The sequence below is a fragment of the Lycium barbarum genome, chromosome 5 (assembly GCF_019175385.1).
Source record: "Lycium barbarum isolate Lr01 chromosome 5, ASM1917538v2, whole genome shotgun sequence".
NCBI lineage: Eukaryota > Viridiplantae > Streptophyta > Magnoliopsida > Solanales > Solanaceae > Lycium > Lycium barbarum.
This window is the reverse complement of record NC_083341.1, coordinates 7,639,349-7,654,134: the sequence shown is the minus strand read 5'-3', so window position 1 is coordinate 7,654,134 and position 14,786 is coordinate 7,639,349. Positions and strand designations below refer to the sequence as shown.

General features: G+C 34.2%; 2 protein-coding genes across 3 annotated transcripts; both read right to left on the bottom strand.

Moving 5' to 3' along the window:
• Positions 1–1,768: 1,768 nt before the first annotated feature.
• Positions 1,769–4,734, bottom strand: LOC132640318 (probable protein phosphatase 2C 49). 2 transcript variants are annotated; one of them, XM_060356867.1, is made up of 3 exons: positions 4,377–4,493; positions 4,108–4,187; positions 1,769–2,977 (listed from the first exon to the last, which is right to left on the bottom strand). In XM_060356867.1, exons 2-3 carry the CDS (start codon positions 4,111–4,113, stop codon positions 1,976–1,978), a joined length of 1,008 nt encoding a protein of 335 aa, XP_060212850.1. In that variant the 5' UTR covers positions 4,114–4,187; positions 4,377–4,493; the 3' UTR covers positions 1,769–1,975. The 2 variants fall into 2 exon arrangements, with proteins under 2 accessions (XP_060212850.1, XP_060212849.1); XM_060356866.1 differs by lacking the exon at positions 4,108–4,187 and having other exon boundaries at positions 4,377–4,734.
• A 3,782-nt stretch (positions 4,735–8,516) lies between these two features.
• Positions 8,517–14,500, bottom strand: LOC132640317 (hydroxyproline O-galactosyltransferase GALT3). Its single transcript, XM_060356865.1, has 7 exons — positions 12,485–14,500; positions 12,069–12,304; positions 11,397–11,675; positions 10,472–10,600; positions 9,708–9,884; positions 9,521–9,628; positions 8,517–8,954 (listed from the first exon to the last, which is right to left on the bottom strand). Exons 1-7 carry the CDS (start codon positions 13,314–13,316, stop codon positions 8,748–8,750), a joined length of 1,968 nt encoding a protein of 655 aa, XP_060212848.1. The 5' UTR covers positions 13,317–14,500; the 3' UTR covers positions 8,517–8,747.
• Positions 14,501–14,786: the final 286 nt, after the last annotated feature.

The following is a 14,786-nucleotide window of genomic DNA, read 5'->3' as shown; positions in this document are numbered from 1 at the left end:
TCTTGATGATGATAATATTGTTGTGGCCTTTGGTCTTAGCTAAGCTTCCTATGGCCATTTTTTCTGGCTTGAAATTTCTGGTCTAACAATTTCTCGGTAAGTTTCTTTTTTGCAGAATATATAGATGCATGTATAGTGGAGGGCCAGCTTTTCCTGGAGGAGAGGTCAAAAATGTCTTTAAACATGGGGAATAATGTCCAAAAATATCTCTATTATTATTTAAATGAGTAAAAAATATTATTTTCTTAATAAACAAACATATTTTTTTCTTAATAAAATATTATTCTTTAAAGAATCTTTTCTTGTTTTTCTCTTTTAAAATTCCTTTAACCAATAAAAAAAGGTGAGAAGTAATCTGTTTTTGCTAATATAATTCTTGATTTTAATTAAAGTTGAGCGAAACCTCTTTTGAAAGAAAATAAATATTTGGATGTTTGATAAATTGTTGTGGCCTTTCGTCTAGTTAAGCTCGCTGTCGTCATTTTTTCCGGCTTGAAATTTATTTTGGTCTATAATGGACAAATTGTTGCTGAGCTTTTATTTTTGTAGAATATATGTATTGTGGAGGTCAGGACACGTTTATTTTGAAAGAAAATTTTTCAGTTTATGGAGGTGTGCGGCCGATTCATTTACATCAAAAAACAGCGTAAATATTTGACCCTTTTCATAAACAAAATTAAATATTTAATATTTATATTTTAAATAAATTTTTGTCACTAAACATTAATTAATTAAGGGGACGTTTGGTTGTTGGTTAAGAGGTGATTTATTCATGTATTAAATTTTGAATAATTTGTATCATGTTTGGTAGCATCTATTTATTGTGTATAAATTTCAACACACCAAATGCGGCGTATATATTATAAATACCTGCATAGCTCTAATCGGCAACCAAACGACCCCTAATTATACCAAATGCGGTGTATATTTAAAGTTAATGCATTCGCTTTGTTGCAGACGCCACTTGTAAGTTGTAACAAGCTTTTTCCCGGCCATATCCTTCATCACAAAAAAGGGGGTAAAAAATGTAAAGTGAGATGTATAGCAAGTTAGTAGGCGTTTGACCATGCAATTTGAAATCATGATTTCTTATTTTAATTTCAAATCAGCGTTTGTTTACGAAAGCAGATGCAAAATCAGGGGAAAAGTAAGAACAAAGGGAAAAATAGCTGCACAGTCCCTACTTCTTACTTGCCAAATAATTCCTTTTTGAGAAAAAAAATAATGAAAAAGAAGTTTAAGGAAAACACCAAAAGCAAATTTTTGATAATAAAAAAATTGAGCGAGCATCAGTTAAGGGAATGTTTTCCATCACATAGTAATAAGTACATCCTTCGCCACAGGAAATTATGTCCTCACAAATCCTACCTCCTATTTAACCCTCATTCTTGGCCGAAAATAGATTAGGAGCCTCCCCAATCTAGATGAGGTAGCCCACTCTTCACATTGAAAGCCACTCATTTAAGTGTGTTTAAAACACACGCAGTATAAAAACAAAAAAGCACTTAAATCTGACAAATAAGTCAATAGTTTAGACCCATGTCGCTTGAACTCTTTAACTATCGCCAGGTGTATGTTGTATCCTCCAAAAGCCGGGGTTAATTTCTCAAATGATAAGATGATACTCTCCCAAAAGTAGTGCATTTCTAAAGGATCCAACATGAGTACAATAACATTTTTAAAGAATCCGAGCAACATAGATTTAAACATTAAAGCTAGATGGTCGTAACGGTAAAATGTTTCATGACAAACAAATGAATTTAAGAAATAACTCAAATATCACACCATTCCATTAAAAAGAATTGACAGTACATATATGCTACAAGGCATTAGCCTCACAAAACTGCTGGCTGCTTTTTCTCACTTCTCCCCCTGAGCAGAGCCTCAAACTGACACCACAGTAATAAAAATAATTCGTATTTACACATTGTAGTGGAAAAAATTGATATGGTCATCAGACAATGCTAGTTTACACTCAATTGCTTCCTAACAAACTTTGTAGCTTCTTCCTCGCCTCTTCGGACAAATTACGACACCTGAATCTTGGCCTCTGGGATGGAACTGAAGTTTGGTGATCAGGAGAAGTAAAGCACACAACGATGGCAGTGAGATTGTCATCCGTGTCATCTTTACATAAAGCTTGATTCACAAGTTCCCTGGCAGATTGCTGCGGGTCATTGTGCAGTCTAAGCTCGTGTCTAACAACATTCACTGCTTCTTGGTTCGACATCACATCCCAGATGCCATCGCAACCAAGTATCATGAACTCATCATCCTCAGTCAACAACGTTTGCTTAACTTCAGGTTCTGCAGTAAGAGGAGATGCTGATCCAAATGGAAGCTTCATATACCAATCTCCAAGGGCTCGAGTAATTGCAAGATCACCATTTAGGCAACCGTATTCAATAATACCGCCTAATTTCTCAACTCTTTGACGTTCCATCAGACAAGATGGTCTGTGATCTTGAGACAACTGAACTGCAACACCTTTCTTACAAAGGACAGCACGACAGTCACCGGCATTAGCAACAACCAGATGTCTTCCCAAAACCAGCGCAGTTATTGCTGTTGTCCCACAATAGGCATCAACATTACATTCATCAGCTAACGCCTGATCAGCAACTAAAAACGCTCTAAAGTGAGAACTCTCCAATTCTTCCAAGAATGCTTGATCAACAACAGATGTTCGCGGCAAATTAGCATCTTCAAAGAAAAATCTCATTGCATTAGTTCTGATATAAGCAGCTGCATCAGAACCTCCATGACCATCAAACACAGCATAGAACGCACCCGGAAGAGGCCAATTGTATAGAGAACCCAACTGAGCTGAAAGATCATCAACACGAATATGTTCATCTTCATTGGATCTACGAGGCCCAATATCAGTATAGCTACCCGAACGAATAGCTGGGAGAAAATTATTGCTTCTGGCTGAATCTATTATAGTCGTCTGAGTACTAGTCGAGCATCTCACACCCTGACAATTGCAAATATAAAAGGTCAAAACACTGCAACAATTAAACTAAACATATAACATATATCAACAACTATAACAAAAGTCCAAAACTTATTCAAGCATAGCCGCATAGAATTAGATAATAGAGACAAATAACTTCAATGAAATTCCCATACCGAAAGTAGCACAAAGACCATCGGTTAATCATCTGGAGAGACCCAATGAAAATTCAGCAAGTTAATTCAGTTCCATCAGCGAATAGAATATTCAATCAACTATGCCTCAATTCCATACTAGTCCAGGTCAGGAATATGAGTCTTCTAAGAGAATTCATAGAAAAATACAGAATTTTAACATTGACCATCAACTTAGTACCACACAATTGCAGAACAAAATACAGCTCTAAATAGCAGAATTGAGCCTATTTTATGCCACAGCTAGCTATAATATCTATCTGATGAACTTTTTAACTTCAAACCCTACGGGTCGTCGGGTAGCTGGTTAGAGTTGTGCAGGTATTAGTAGTAATACGGGGATTAGTTATGAGGGAATCTGTGTATTATTTATGCATGGATTACTTATATAGGGTTTAGCTATTCACGTATTAGTTATTCCACCTTGTACAACAACAACAACATATCCAATGTAATCCCACAAGTGGGGTCTTAGACAGGGTAGTGTGTACACAGACCTTACCACTACCTTGAGAAGGTAGAGAGGTTGTTTCCGGGAGAACCTCAACTCAAAGAAAGAAGAAAAAAGAGGCAGTAGCAACAAGCAAATACAATAGCAAGATAATAAGATAACCGAGGCTAAACAAACAACACATAAAAAACAACAAGCAAATACAATAGCAAGATAATAAAATAACCGAGGCTAAACAAACAAACACATAAAAAACAAATCTAAGAATACAAGAATAATGCTAAAACTCAAAAAGAAAAGCGCCTGATTACCCACTACCTTTCTACCCTAATCCTTCACCCCCCACACCTCCTGTCAAGAATCATACATGAATAACTTATACATGTATTAGTTATGCGCGTTTCTGAATTGCAAATCAAACACCATACTAATTCTATACATGAATAACTTACCTCCTGACTGGCTACCAAACTATGGTATTACTTATGAAGGTTTTAATAATTTACCTGCATAACTCACCTCCAAACCAGAGCTACCAAACGACCCCTAAATAATGCCACATCACAACCTCTAAGCAGATCAAATCCTTCACCAAATACGCACAGAAAAAGCACGATCCGGATCCCAACAGGGCAAAATTAGGTGAATTATTTACGATTAGCTAAAAGCTTTTAATGGACAGAATTACGTGTACAAATCAAATTGCGCAAACTAACTCAAACAGTTATTACCAAGAAAGAAAAAAAAAAGTAAAAAGGGTAAATCCGAAACATACCGAGTCAGAACGACTAGAAATATCAATATCAAAGGAAACCGAATCATTATCGCCAAATTCACGTGATTTAGTAACAGAGACATCAAATAAATCCAAATTCTCATCAACAGAAACACTAGGCTGACACAATATCTCTGCATCAACTACCACCATCTTTGTCATCATTGAATTCTTCACAATCATCACCAAAATTTGTAACTCTCTTTTGTTTGGTTATTTGTGTAAATAGGTTTAGGGGAATTTAATTAAATTTTGTTGATTGAAATTGAAGGGATGCAAGTGGGGTTATTGAGGAATTATATAGATAGAGGGATTAAAAGGCGGCTTAGGCAAAGTTGACTCTTACTCGGATTAAAAAGGTTCGTATGGTGAGAACGCGTGATGCAAAATGTCATGCTTTATGTGTAGGAAAGTCGCCACTTACTCGGATTATAGCTTTTTTTTTTTTTTTGGCCAAATATCTCTGAGAACTGATTAATTTAGATTCACGTCGCACAAGATCGAAAACATTTGCTATTAAAAAACATTTCAATTTTGGGAGTCGGCCAGAAATATCTGATAAGGATGAAGGAATCCTTTTATCGCACTATATGTATTGTTGGTGGTTGGATTATATGATCACGTGTAATTAACTTTTAAATGGCTATAGTAAGTTATTTCATTTAGAAATTTAAACTACGGTTTGTTTCAATTGAGTATCAGAATACATGATAAAATGTCTCTACTAGACACTTTTGGTTTAAATTTTGAAAAAAAAATTACATGCTTTTCCAAGTGTCTGTTACGTAGACAAGTTAACTACTCATAAAATATGTCACCTCCAATTATACACATTAGCCTCAATATGTTGTAAAACCTCAAGTATGTTTCAATTGAGACTGATGTGTATAATTTTTTTTAAAAAAAATTATTTTATATAGTTAACTTAACAACCTAGTAATGCTTGAGGATATGTGTAAATTTTTTTCCAAAATTTGAATAAAAAATGTTTAATAGAAACACATTACCATGTGTTCAGGTGCTTAGTTAGAACAAATCGCAATTCAAATAACTAAATAAAATTTAATGATAAATTTAAAACGCTATCGATGTATTAAGCCTTTTAATTATTCCATCTATGTATATTTGATAGGAAAGAATATCGAAGTTGTGGTCTAAACAAAAGATCAGATCCAAATTAAAGTAACGAATGATTTAATGCATTTAAAATTTCAAAAGTTGTAAAAGTTCAAGTAAAAATAGAATGATGTTAAATATTTTCATAGGTTCCAAAATTAAAAGAGTATTGCATAATTAAAAGAGTAGTGAGTTTTATTAGAAGAGGCAAACTCCTCTCTTAAGTTACTTGGTTTCCTATTCTATAAGGAACCTCGACTGACTTTCTAGGAGGAAAAGTTTGGACTTTTTTTAAAATTAAATGCTTTTACGAAAGAACTTATGGAAAACAAGAACAAACTCCATTAATTTTTACAAGAAATTACTCCAACTAAGAGGCTAAAAGAAAGGAATGATCTTGATTAAGATGGGTTATTTCCAGCTTATTGTTCATATAGGTAGCCTATAAAAGCCGTTTATTCTTAATTTAGATACCTATTTCGACCCACTAGGAGAATGATTATATGAATGGTAATGGCAGTGTGCTAAAAATTTAGTTGAACTCGATGTTTACATATAAATATATGCTTATATATATTTACAAATAGAATTCTATCGCTTAACCTAATATTAGATAGTAAATTAATAGTAGATGCTTAATTTATTTTTACAAATAGTTCTATTTCTTAACCTGGAAGCATCCTTTCCTTTCTCCATAGTTCTACAAATATGTCAACCTTAGCTTGTTAAATCCAAGTTAGAACGTCACTAGTCACGTTAATAATACTTTATTTGTTGGTTTTCTGTAGCAAATGGATAAATACTTATTAATCCCAAGTTAAGTCTACGCCGAGTTGAATAAATAATACCGTATTAGGATTAAGTCTACGTTGACTTGAATAAATAATACCGTATTATCCATTTTTAGGTAATACATTAGTTCTCATTGAGCTAAAATTTTGTAAAGGAAAAGAGAGGGCAAAAGGAAAATTCGAAGCAATTGTCAAGAGCATAGCTACGTGGTCCATTTAATTGAATCACTTTTAACAGAATACTATTATGTTGCGCAAATGGGGTAACAAGAACTTCTTTTAGTGTATATATATTTTTTATTTATATGTCATAATTGTACTTTAATGGAGGAATAATTTTAAGCCTGAAAAAAAAAAGGGGACAAATTTAGCCCAGTAGGTAGAATGAGGGCATTTTTTATCAGGGTGGAAGGAAGAAAAAATTTGATTCAATAAGTGAAAGAAGGACATTTTAAGTCATTTCTAATATTTGACGCAAGTAATCGTTATTGAATCAAATTGTAAATTAATCATGCGATCTCTGCATATGTAAGTTGTAAATGGATTGAATCATGTGTTAAAAATTATGTTAATTTTTGTAAGAGAAACACCGACAAATTAATTGAGGGAAGATTGGTAGATAAAGACGTAAAATTGAAATTATTTCCCACAAGATAAGTATGCAAAACATGTTACGGAATATCAGAACTCAGAACACGTAGCCCACCAGTGAACATTGTTTTCAGTGAAAAATAAGAAAACTTGCATGAAGTAATAAATTACACGAAGAGATCTTGAAAAAAAAAATATATATATATTCTCAAAAACTAATCCAAACATATCTAAGGAAGCTTTTGTAGAAGCTCTATTCCTCACTTTACGTGGATAGTTTGTCTTGGTCTGTCTTAGTGTTTGAATTTGGTTTACGAAAAAAGAAACTTTTGAAAAATACTTTTTGGAAGAAAATATTAATTGATGAATACCTTCTTCTTCTTCTCTCTCTCTCTCTTTTTTTTTTTTTTTTCATGTAAAATCCATCTTTCTTTTTTTTTTTTTTTTTTTTTTTTTTTTTTTGAAAAGCATTTTCAGTTGACTTTTTCTGTGGTCCAAAAGCCGTTGGTTTTGGTTTATGGCCAAAAGTAATTAAGAAACTTTTCTGAACCAAATGGACTATGCTTCCATTTTTTAAGCTAAATTTGCAACAAATTAATTAAGCATTTTCCCAAAATTACTAAGACAGTCTCATCTTGAAACATCCATAGTGGCAGTGCTAAGTCACCATCCACATAAGTGCAATGAATTTCCCTCTAACATATCAGTAACAGAAATAGTAAAAAGTTCAAAAATTGCATTCAGAATTGACTAGTTCCCATCAAATAGGGTCAAATTCACAAATAGCCACTTTTCTGTCCTTGTAATTAAAAATAGTCATTATCTTAAAGTTTTAAATTGCAGAAGTAAAATTTTAAACTACAAAATAGTGGCTATTTTACAAACACATGACTAAGAATTGACCGACAGACGTATTTCTACCATCAAATAGCACTTGGCATTTTGTTTGGCCTAGAACATAGTGGAAATTTTGCTGCACATGGAAGCAGTACCTGTTGAAACATAAAGTGTCTGAAAGTGCTTGAGGGTCAAACTTCTCTTATGATCAGTCACAACACTACCTCTAATTGGACCAAACACTAAAAACAGATGCCAATAGAATTCAACACGAAAGGGGGTATTGGTATAGGATTTGACATTAACTTTTGTATATAAATAGTCAAACCTCTCTATGACAACTTCATTTGTTCGGATACTTTTCTATGATAACGTCATTTGTTCCGATACTTTTTTGGCTGTTATAGCGAACACAAACGAAATATAGCATAACATAAATGATTGTTCCATGTAAAATATAGTTATTATAGTGAAATGTTGTTATAGAAGATGACTGTTATAGAGAGGTCTGACACTCTTGACTGTATATTCTTTTACATCATAGGGTTGAAATGGCCTACCACTAATAACATGAAACTGTCAGTAATAATCCTAGTATGATAAACTAAACATTGCCGTAAATAACTGGTTAGATTAAAATACATTGACAGTATAAGGATTCTTTGTCCTGTCAATGTAAGGATTTTTCACACTATCAGAGTGTAGTTTAACATGTGATAGCATATTTGTTACAATTTCTACAGATTACCAATTAATGTTTATCACAACTGTTAAAAAAAAAAAAAAAAAAAAAAAAAACTGCACATAGAACTTAAACTCCTTAGCATCATTTCCTTTTCAACATTCAACATCAGCAGCATTACATGAATAACAACCATGACAACAACAATATCGCGCCACCGAAACAAATACTCCTATACAATTGCAGTTTGACCTTTTGTCAAAGAATAAACAAACAGAAGATCATAGTTGAAACCATCTGCAAAATTTGTATACTCACTAGTCAAAAATTTGCACTTTTAGGATTGCAGCACAGTCACTCGCAGCAGTTTGGTTCGTGCTCTTTCTGCAGCTTCTCCCACAGACATAGCACCATCCTTGGATTCTGATAATGTGCAAGGATATACCCTGATTCACAACCCGCATTGTAAAATCTCTCATCATGAACATACTGTACTTTGTGACCCTTCCTCCTGAATTCCTCAACCCAAATTCCCACAGCAACATCTTCAAGTTTAAAAAGCTGGCACAACACAAAGATTTACAGAAAACTGACATTATCCGCAAAAACAACAGACAGATTTAGCATTTTAGTGGAAGTTTGACATTGGAAGTTTGTGTCATGTGCTTCTTTCTATTGATGATAGTAAACACATATCCTTTTTGATTTATTATCCCCCATTTTCTTTGTTTTCTTTCCTTTAAGGGTATAATCCTCTGTAATATGTTTCATATTTAGATTAGGATAAGGCATTTAAACACACCTAAACTATTGTGAAATTGTCAACTATACACCTAAAATATGCAGGATCCTATGACGCCCCTGAACTTATTTTTTTTCGCATTATTCACACCCTTCACTAATAACCTGGTAAAGAAAATAAGTTAAAATGTAGCATGTCCATACACACGCCTATACAAGACAAAAAAAAAAGGTCTCAATAACTTTGACTCTCGAAATCAGAACTATGCCACATAAATTGGGACAGAGGGAGTATATTTTGCAGTAACAATCCTGGTTAGAAAGAAAAATCAGGTTAATAAGAAAGAGTAGATTCTTTTTTCTTAACAATATCAAATGAGTATTACCATCAGTTCCCTTTCTTGATGGCCCTGAACAATGAACTTAGCTATATCCCGAGAAATAATATAACCTGGTCCATGTGCCCATGGGGGATAGGAGGGAGGCGGATATTCCTGCAGAAGGAAATCGTGATTAAGGAGATAGTAAAATGCTATACGATGAGTCGACAACACAAGTTTAGAAATAGAATACCTCAGGACTGATGTACCACTTGTTTTCTTTTTCACGGTGAGGTGCTGACTCAAAAGATATTCCACCATATAATAAACCATTAGGATCCTTTCCCTTGAGGCTCGACAGAACTTCACCAATCCTCACAAAAGCATCGTCATCAGTCTTCATAACATATTTCGCAGGTAGGATTTTAACCTGCAATTTAAGCACAAATATTGTAACAATCTTTCCACAGAGTATGTCTATGCAGTCGAATAATATTCCTAGTTAACAATAAATTGGGATTTGTTTCTTCTCGTCAGATCAGACATTAAATACATCTAGAGTGTCCATAGCTTTAATGAGTGTAATAGTCCTTAAATCACATTTTAATTTAAGGATATAGCAAGGGATATTTTATAGTGCTATTAAATTATTTGGCCGCTCGGCCGAAAAGTAATTACAGCCGCTAACCAATATATAAAAAGTATGTACATTTTTTGTATATTACAATAAATATACAGAAAATATACATTTGCTGGCTACAATTTTGACGAGCGGCTATACAATGTAAAATCCCTATTTTATATACACACCAGAAAACTTTGTACGCACTCAAAAAGCATTCATACACTACATATTCTCCGAAATGAATGGTGGAATAAGACTTTATAAAGCTTCTCTTGGAGTGTATGCAAGACTATTCTTTAGCAATTATAAATAAGAGAAAACTCAAATTTGTTGCGGACAATTAAATAACGAATAAATTCTATTTCTACTGATAAATACTTGAAAGTCCTTACACCCATAATGCAAATTGCTATGGTCTTCAAAGTGAGCAGGCTGTAGTAATCAACAAAAGGCAATAATTGGATATCTCCATAGGCTTGTGCTTCCTTCCACAGCTCAAAGTTGACCTGCCTATTTTTGTCCTGCATTTGTTTTCAAAAGGACATATAAGTAATAACCAATTGCTAATAGAGAACGAAAAATGTTAGACAACATAATTGACCAACAAAGGCTAAACACCAATATGTTAAAGAGGTACTCACAATAAATTGCAAGAACATAAGCCAAGCAACTATAAAATAAAAATACTCTAATTGAACGCCTCAATTCCAAAGGCCAAAATAGAAGAGACAAAGCATAATCACATATGACAAACTTCAGATAACTTGAAGCTGTTCTTCAAATCATGAAAGCAGTCGCAAGTTGCTAAATAGAAGCGCTTGATTTAGAATCTTAATATTGTCCCTTAATTGAGAATTCTCAGAAAACAAAGAATAGTTGACGTGTAATTTTTTAACTAAAGCAACAGATGCAGTAAGTTGATTCAGAAACCTATATCTAGCCCATCAGAAAGACCAAGCCAACAAAAAATGATCATAGGAGGACTGTAGCAACCATACTATATTTAGTACTCCCTTTGTCCCAATTTATATGAAGGTGTTTGATTGGGTACGGAGCTTAAGAATGAAAGGAGGACTTTTAAAACTTGTGGTCCAAAATAAGTCAATAGATATTTGTGTGCCCATAAATCATTTCAATAAGGGTAAAATGAGAAGTTTAAAGCTAAATTAGTACTAAATATAAAAATGTGTCTTTTTGGGACTGACTAAAAAGGAAAGAGTGTCACATAAATTGGGATAGAGGGAGTACTTGAAATAGATGGTAGAATATGAAAATTAGTGACCATAATAACTACTTCTGGTTGAATGCCTCACTTACAAGACCAATAAAAAATCGGACAGCTACTTCTCCTGACCGCACAGCTTCATATTGCATCCATGATTTCCTCAGTGCCATGCGTCTCTCAAAATTGTTTCCGGTAGAAAAAACCCCAACTAACATGACAAGCCTCTTTTTAGGAGTTGCTGGAGCTTTGAGGTGCTCAACATCATAACTCAAGTCCAAATCACCGGAAACAGGTAATCCTTTCGCTAAGATCGATATGATGTCCACACCACCTATCACATTGACTCCACTAACCAACCAAGGTTCGAGTTTCTGCATTTGAAGAAACACAACACAATAAAGGAGTTATCCGTTAAAAAGTCGTTGGTTGCTGGTTAGAGTTATGCAGGGATTAGTTATGCAGGGTTTAGTTATTCATGTATTGGTTATTCCATCTTCTATCCAGCAAAAAATAATACATAGATCTCCTCATTACTTATACACGTATTAGTTATGCGGGATTGTAAGCTGGTAACCAAACGCCATACATGGTGTACTGAATATTATACATAGCAACTGAAATGCTATCACATGGTACTAGTTATGTTGGTTTTAATACATAGATAATTCACTTCCTAACCAGCAACCAAACGACCCCTAAATTCATGTGACAGTTCCAAAAGATAATAAAGCTCAGTGGATCTGTCTGAAACTAACAACACTAACCTCTCTGTAGGCAAAAGAAGTCTCGTGTCTTCCGTTGACAGTCATATGGAACCCCTCTATACCAGCCCATAGTGTTGCAGTAAATGGGTTACCTTCAACAAAAGGGTAATTTGTAGTACCGTAGGCACTAGAATTTGAGACATCTGTGGACATTGGATTGCTAGAATTGGTAGTATTTGCAATTTCTTCTATATTATTTCGGAAGACTTTGGCATTGCATTTGACTAGTCCATCAACTGATATATATAGGAAAAATATATCAGATCACTACGTTTATAAGGAGCAACGGAAACAATAAGATTCAAGCAATTAGGTTATCCAAGATCGCGTATAACAGATTCTTCCCTGAATGAACACAAATTAGAAGATGAAAAGATGCGAAGTAATATTTGTTCTCTTTTGTTTGTATAATTTACCTTTTATCACATCAGTAGAGCCATGATCAGGGCATTTTTCCACCTTACCCCACCCAGATTCATTATTCCATGTATTCTGAGTGATAAGGGGATCCTTTGTCAAGTTCTCCCCGGGCAAAATTACATTATAATCCAAAACTATAGGAGGCTTTGTTTCCTCCGGAAGTTTTGAACCCACAAGCTCAATTTGAAAACTTTCTTGTTTTGCATCAGGTATGCCTATCACAGTAATAGATGAATCCTCAACTAAGCCACAAGGGATCCTAATATTGCTCCCATTGAATGCAGTCACAGAATAAGGGCAATACTCATTTTCCTTCTCATCCAGAGATGCTTTAGTGGCCTTACCCTTCTCAATAAATAACACCAAATCTTTCCATGCTATAGCAGCCTCTTTAACTCCTTGAGCAGTTCCATTCAGACCATCTGACCGAGATAACAAGAATCTCATATTACCCCATGCTAGCAATGCCTTAGACTCTTCCTTCGAAAAATTATTCGAGCTGTATAGATCATTAAGCCCTTCGACATCAATAAGACGTGGTTTTTCCTTAAAAGCTACTAGCTCTACCGGTTTCGATTCATGTGATTTGACATATTCATCAACAACATCTTTCGAACCTTCATTAATGTCCGGATGGTCATTAAAAAACCCATAAACTGATTGCTTTTTTGGAGATTTTCCCACACTGCTGTATGACTTTTCTACACTGTTGTATGTTATTCCTAAGCTGCTGTATCGAATCAACAAGATCATTCCAAGACAAATAATAAGCAGGCATCCAGCCCATTTCTTCCTTCCCACTTTTCTTGTTAATAAATACTTCTTCATTCCCACTTTACTTCAGCTTGTACTTAACTAGTGTCCCACCAGACGTCTCGTGTTCGAGCACCCTTTGTTAGGGACCGTTTTACCCCTTTGTTAGGGACCGTTTTACCCCTTAATGTGGGATTTCTCAGTGTGAATCCAGATTTAGTCGGGCCCCACTGTGGGTACCAGACACGGGGTGGAAAAAAAAAAAAACTAGTGTTCCACCACAGTGGTTCCAATCCTTAGTTTTTGACACCCAAAAACTGAAAAACTTGAATGTGCACTTAAACCCAGAATTAAAATCTCCACATACCCAAGCAGAGATATGCAGATTCTAACATTCTTGAAAATAAAAATCAGCTTTTTTTTATCTCTTTTACAGTACCCCTTGTTCTTTTTTTTGTTTTACAGTGAATTTAACTTCAGAGAAAGTAAAAAAGTTTAGCTTTTTAAGTAAATGGGAAGAACCAAAACCTGATAAAGATCAAGAAACAAAACAATACAACAACAACAACAACAACAACATACCCAGTGTAATCCTACAAGTGGGGTCTGGGGAGCGTAGAGTACAGCGTAGGGAGGCTGTTTCCGAAACAATAAGCACTAAAATTAAGCCATGAAATGCAGCAGAGATATACAGATCCTAATATTCTTGAAAATTAAAAGTAACTTTCTGCCTCTTTTCTCTGTTCTTTTTTGTTTTACAGTGAATTTAACTTCACAAAAGTAAAAAAGTTTAACTAGTTTAAGTAAATGAGAAAAACAAAAGATGGTAAAGATCAATAAGCACAAATGCAGCAGAGATATGCAGATTCTAACATTCTTGAAACTTAAAAATCAACTTTTTGCCTCATTGTTTTTCTGTGCTTCTTTGTTTTAACTTCAGAAAGTAAAAATGTTAAGTTTTTTATTTTTAAAAGTAAATGTGGGGGAAACAAAAGATGGTAAAGATCAAGAAGCAAAACAATAAGCACTAAAATTTAGCTCTGAAATGAACCTCTGGATCTGCACTTCACGTAAACAAGACTTTCTTGATTTCACTGAATAAATGAACTGAATTTAAATCTGTGAGTATATTTGGAAGTTGGTCTTTGAGAGTTTACTTGTTTAGTGTGGATTGAGTTTCAACAACTTAGTTGTTCTTCATTCAGTTTAGCTCTGAGCTATTGAGAATTCAGTAACCAGACTTCTGTTACATGGAACGACGGCGTTTAAAGTGTGGATTAAATTATTCTTATTTATTTTTTAATCATAATTTAATAAGTACTAACTTTTTGGGAAAACATCACTGAATACCTCAAAATATAACATATTTACCCCCTTCTAAATTAATTTCGCTTCTAACCCCACCGGCCGGAAATATTTACCTGACATACCCCTCGGTCAAACCCCTTCCTCTGTGATACCATCGCAGTATATTTATATATCACGATGGTATCATAAAAGACTAAGAGAAGGACTGAACCAATCCTTCGCGATACCATTTCAGTG

Bases quoted from the DNA above. Each gene is read 5' to 3' on its own strand.
- LOC132640318 (XM_060356866.1), bottom strand. From the start codon at position 4,559: ATGATTGTGAAGAATTCAATGATGACAAAGATGGTGGTAGTTGATGCA. The intron at 2,978-4,376 runs GTATGTTTCGGA...TGCAATTGTCAG, and splicing joins TTTCTAGTCGTTCTGACTCG to GGTGTGAGATGCTCGACTAG.
- LOC132640317 (XM_060356865.1), bottom strand. From the start codon at position 13,316: ATGAAGAAGTATTTATTAACAAGAAAAGTGGGAAGGAAGAAATGGGCT. The intron at 12,305-12,484 runs GTAAATTATACA...TATATATATCAG, and splicing joins CTCTACTGATGTGATAAAAG to TTGATGGACTAGTCAAATGC. The intron at 11,676-12,068 runs GTTAGTGTTGTT...CTTCAAATGCAG, and splicing joins CTTCTTTTGCCTACAGAGAG to AAACTCGAACCTTGGTTGGT.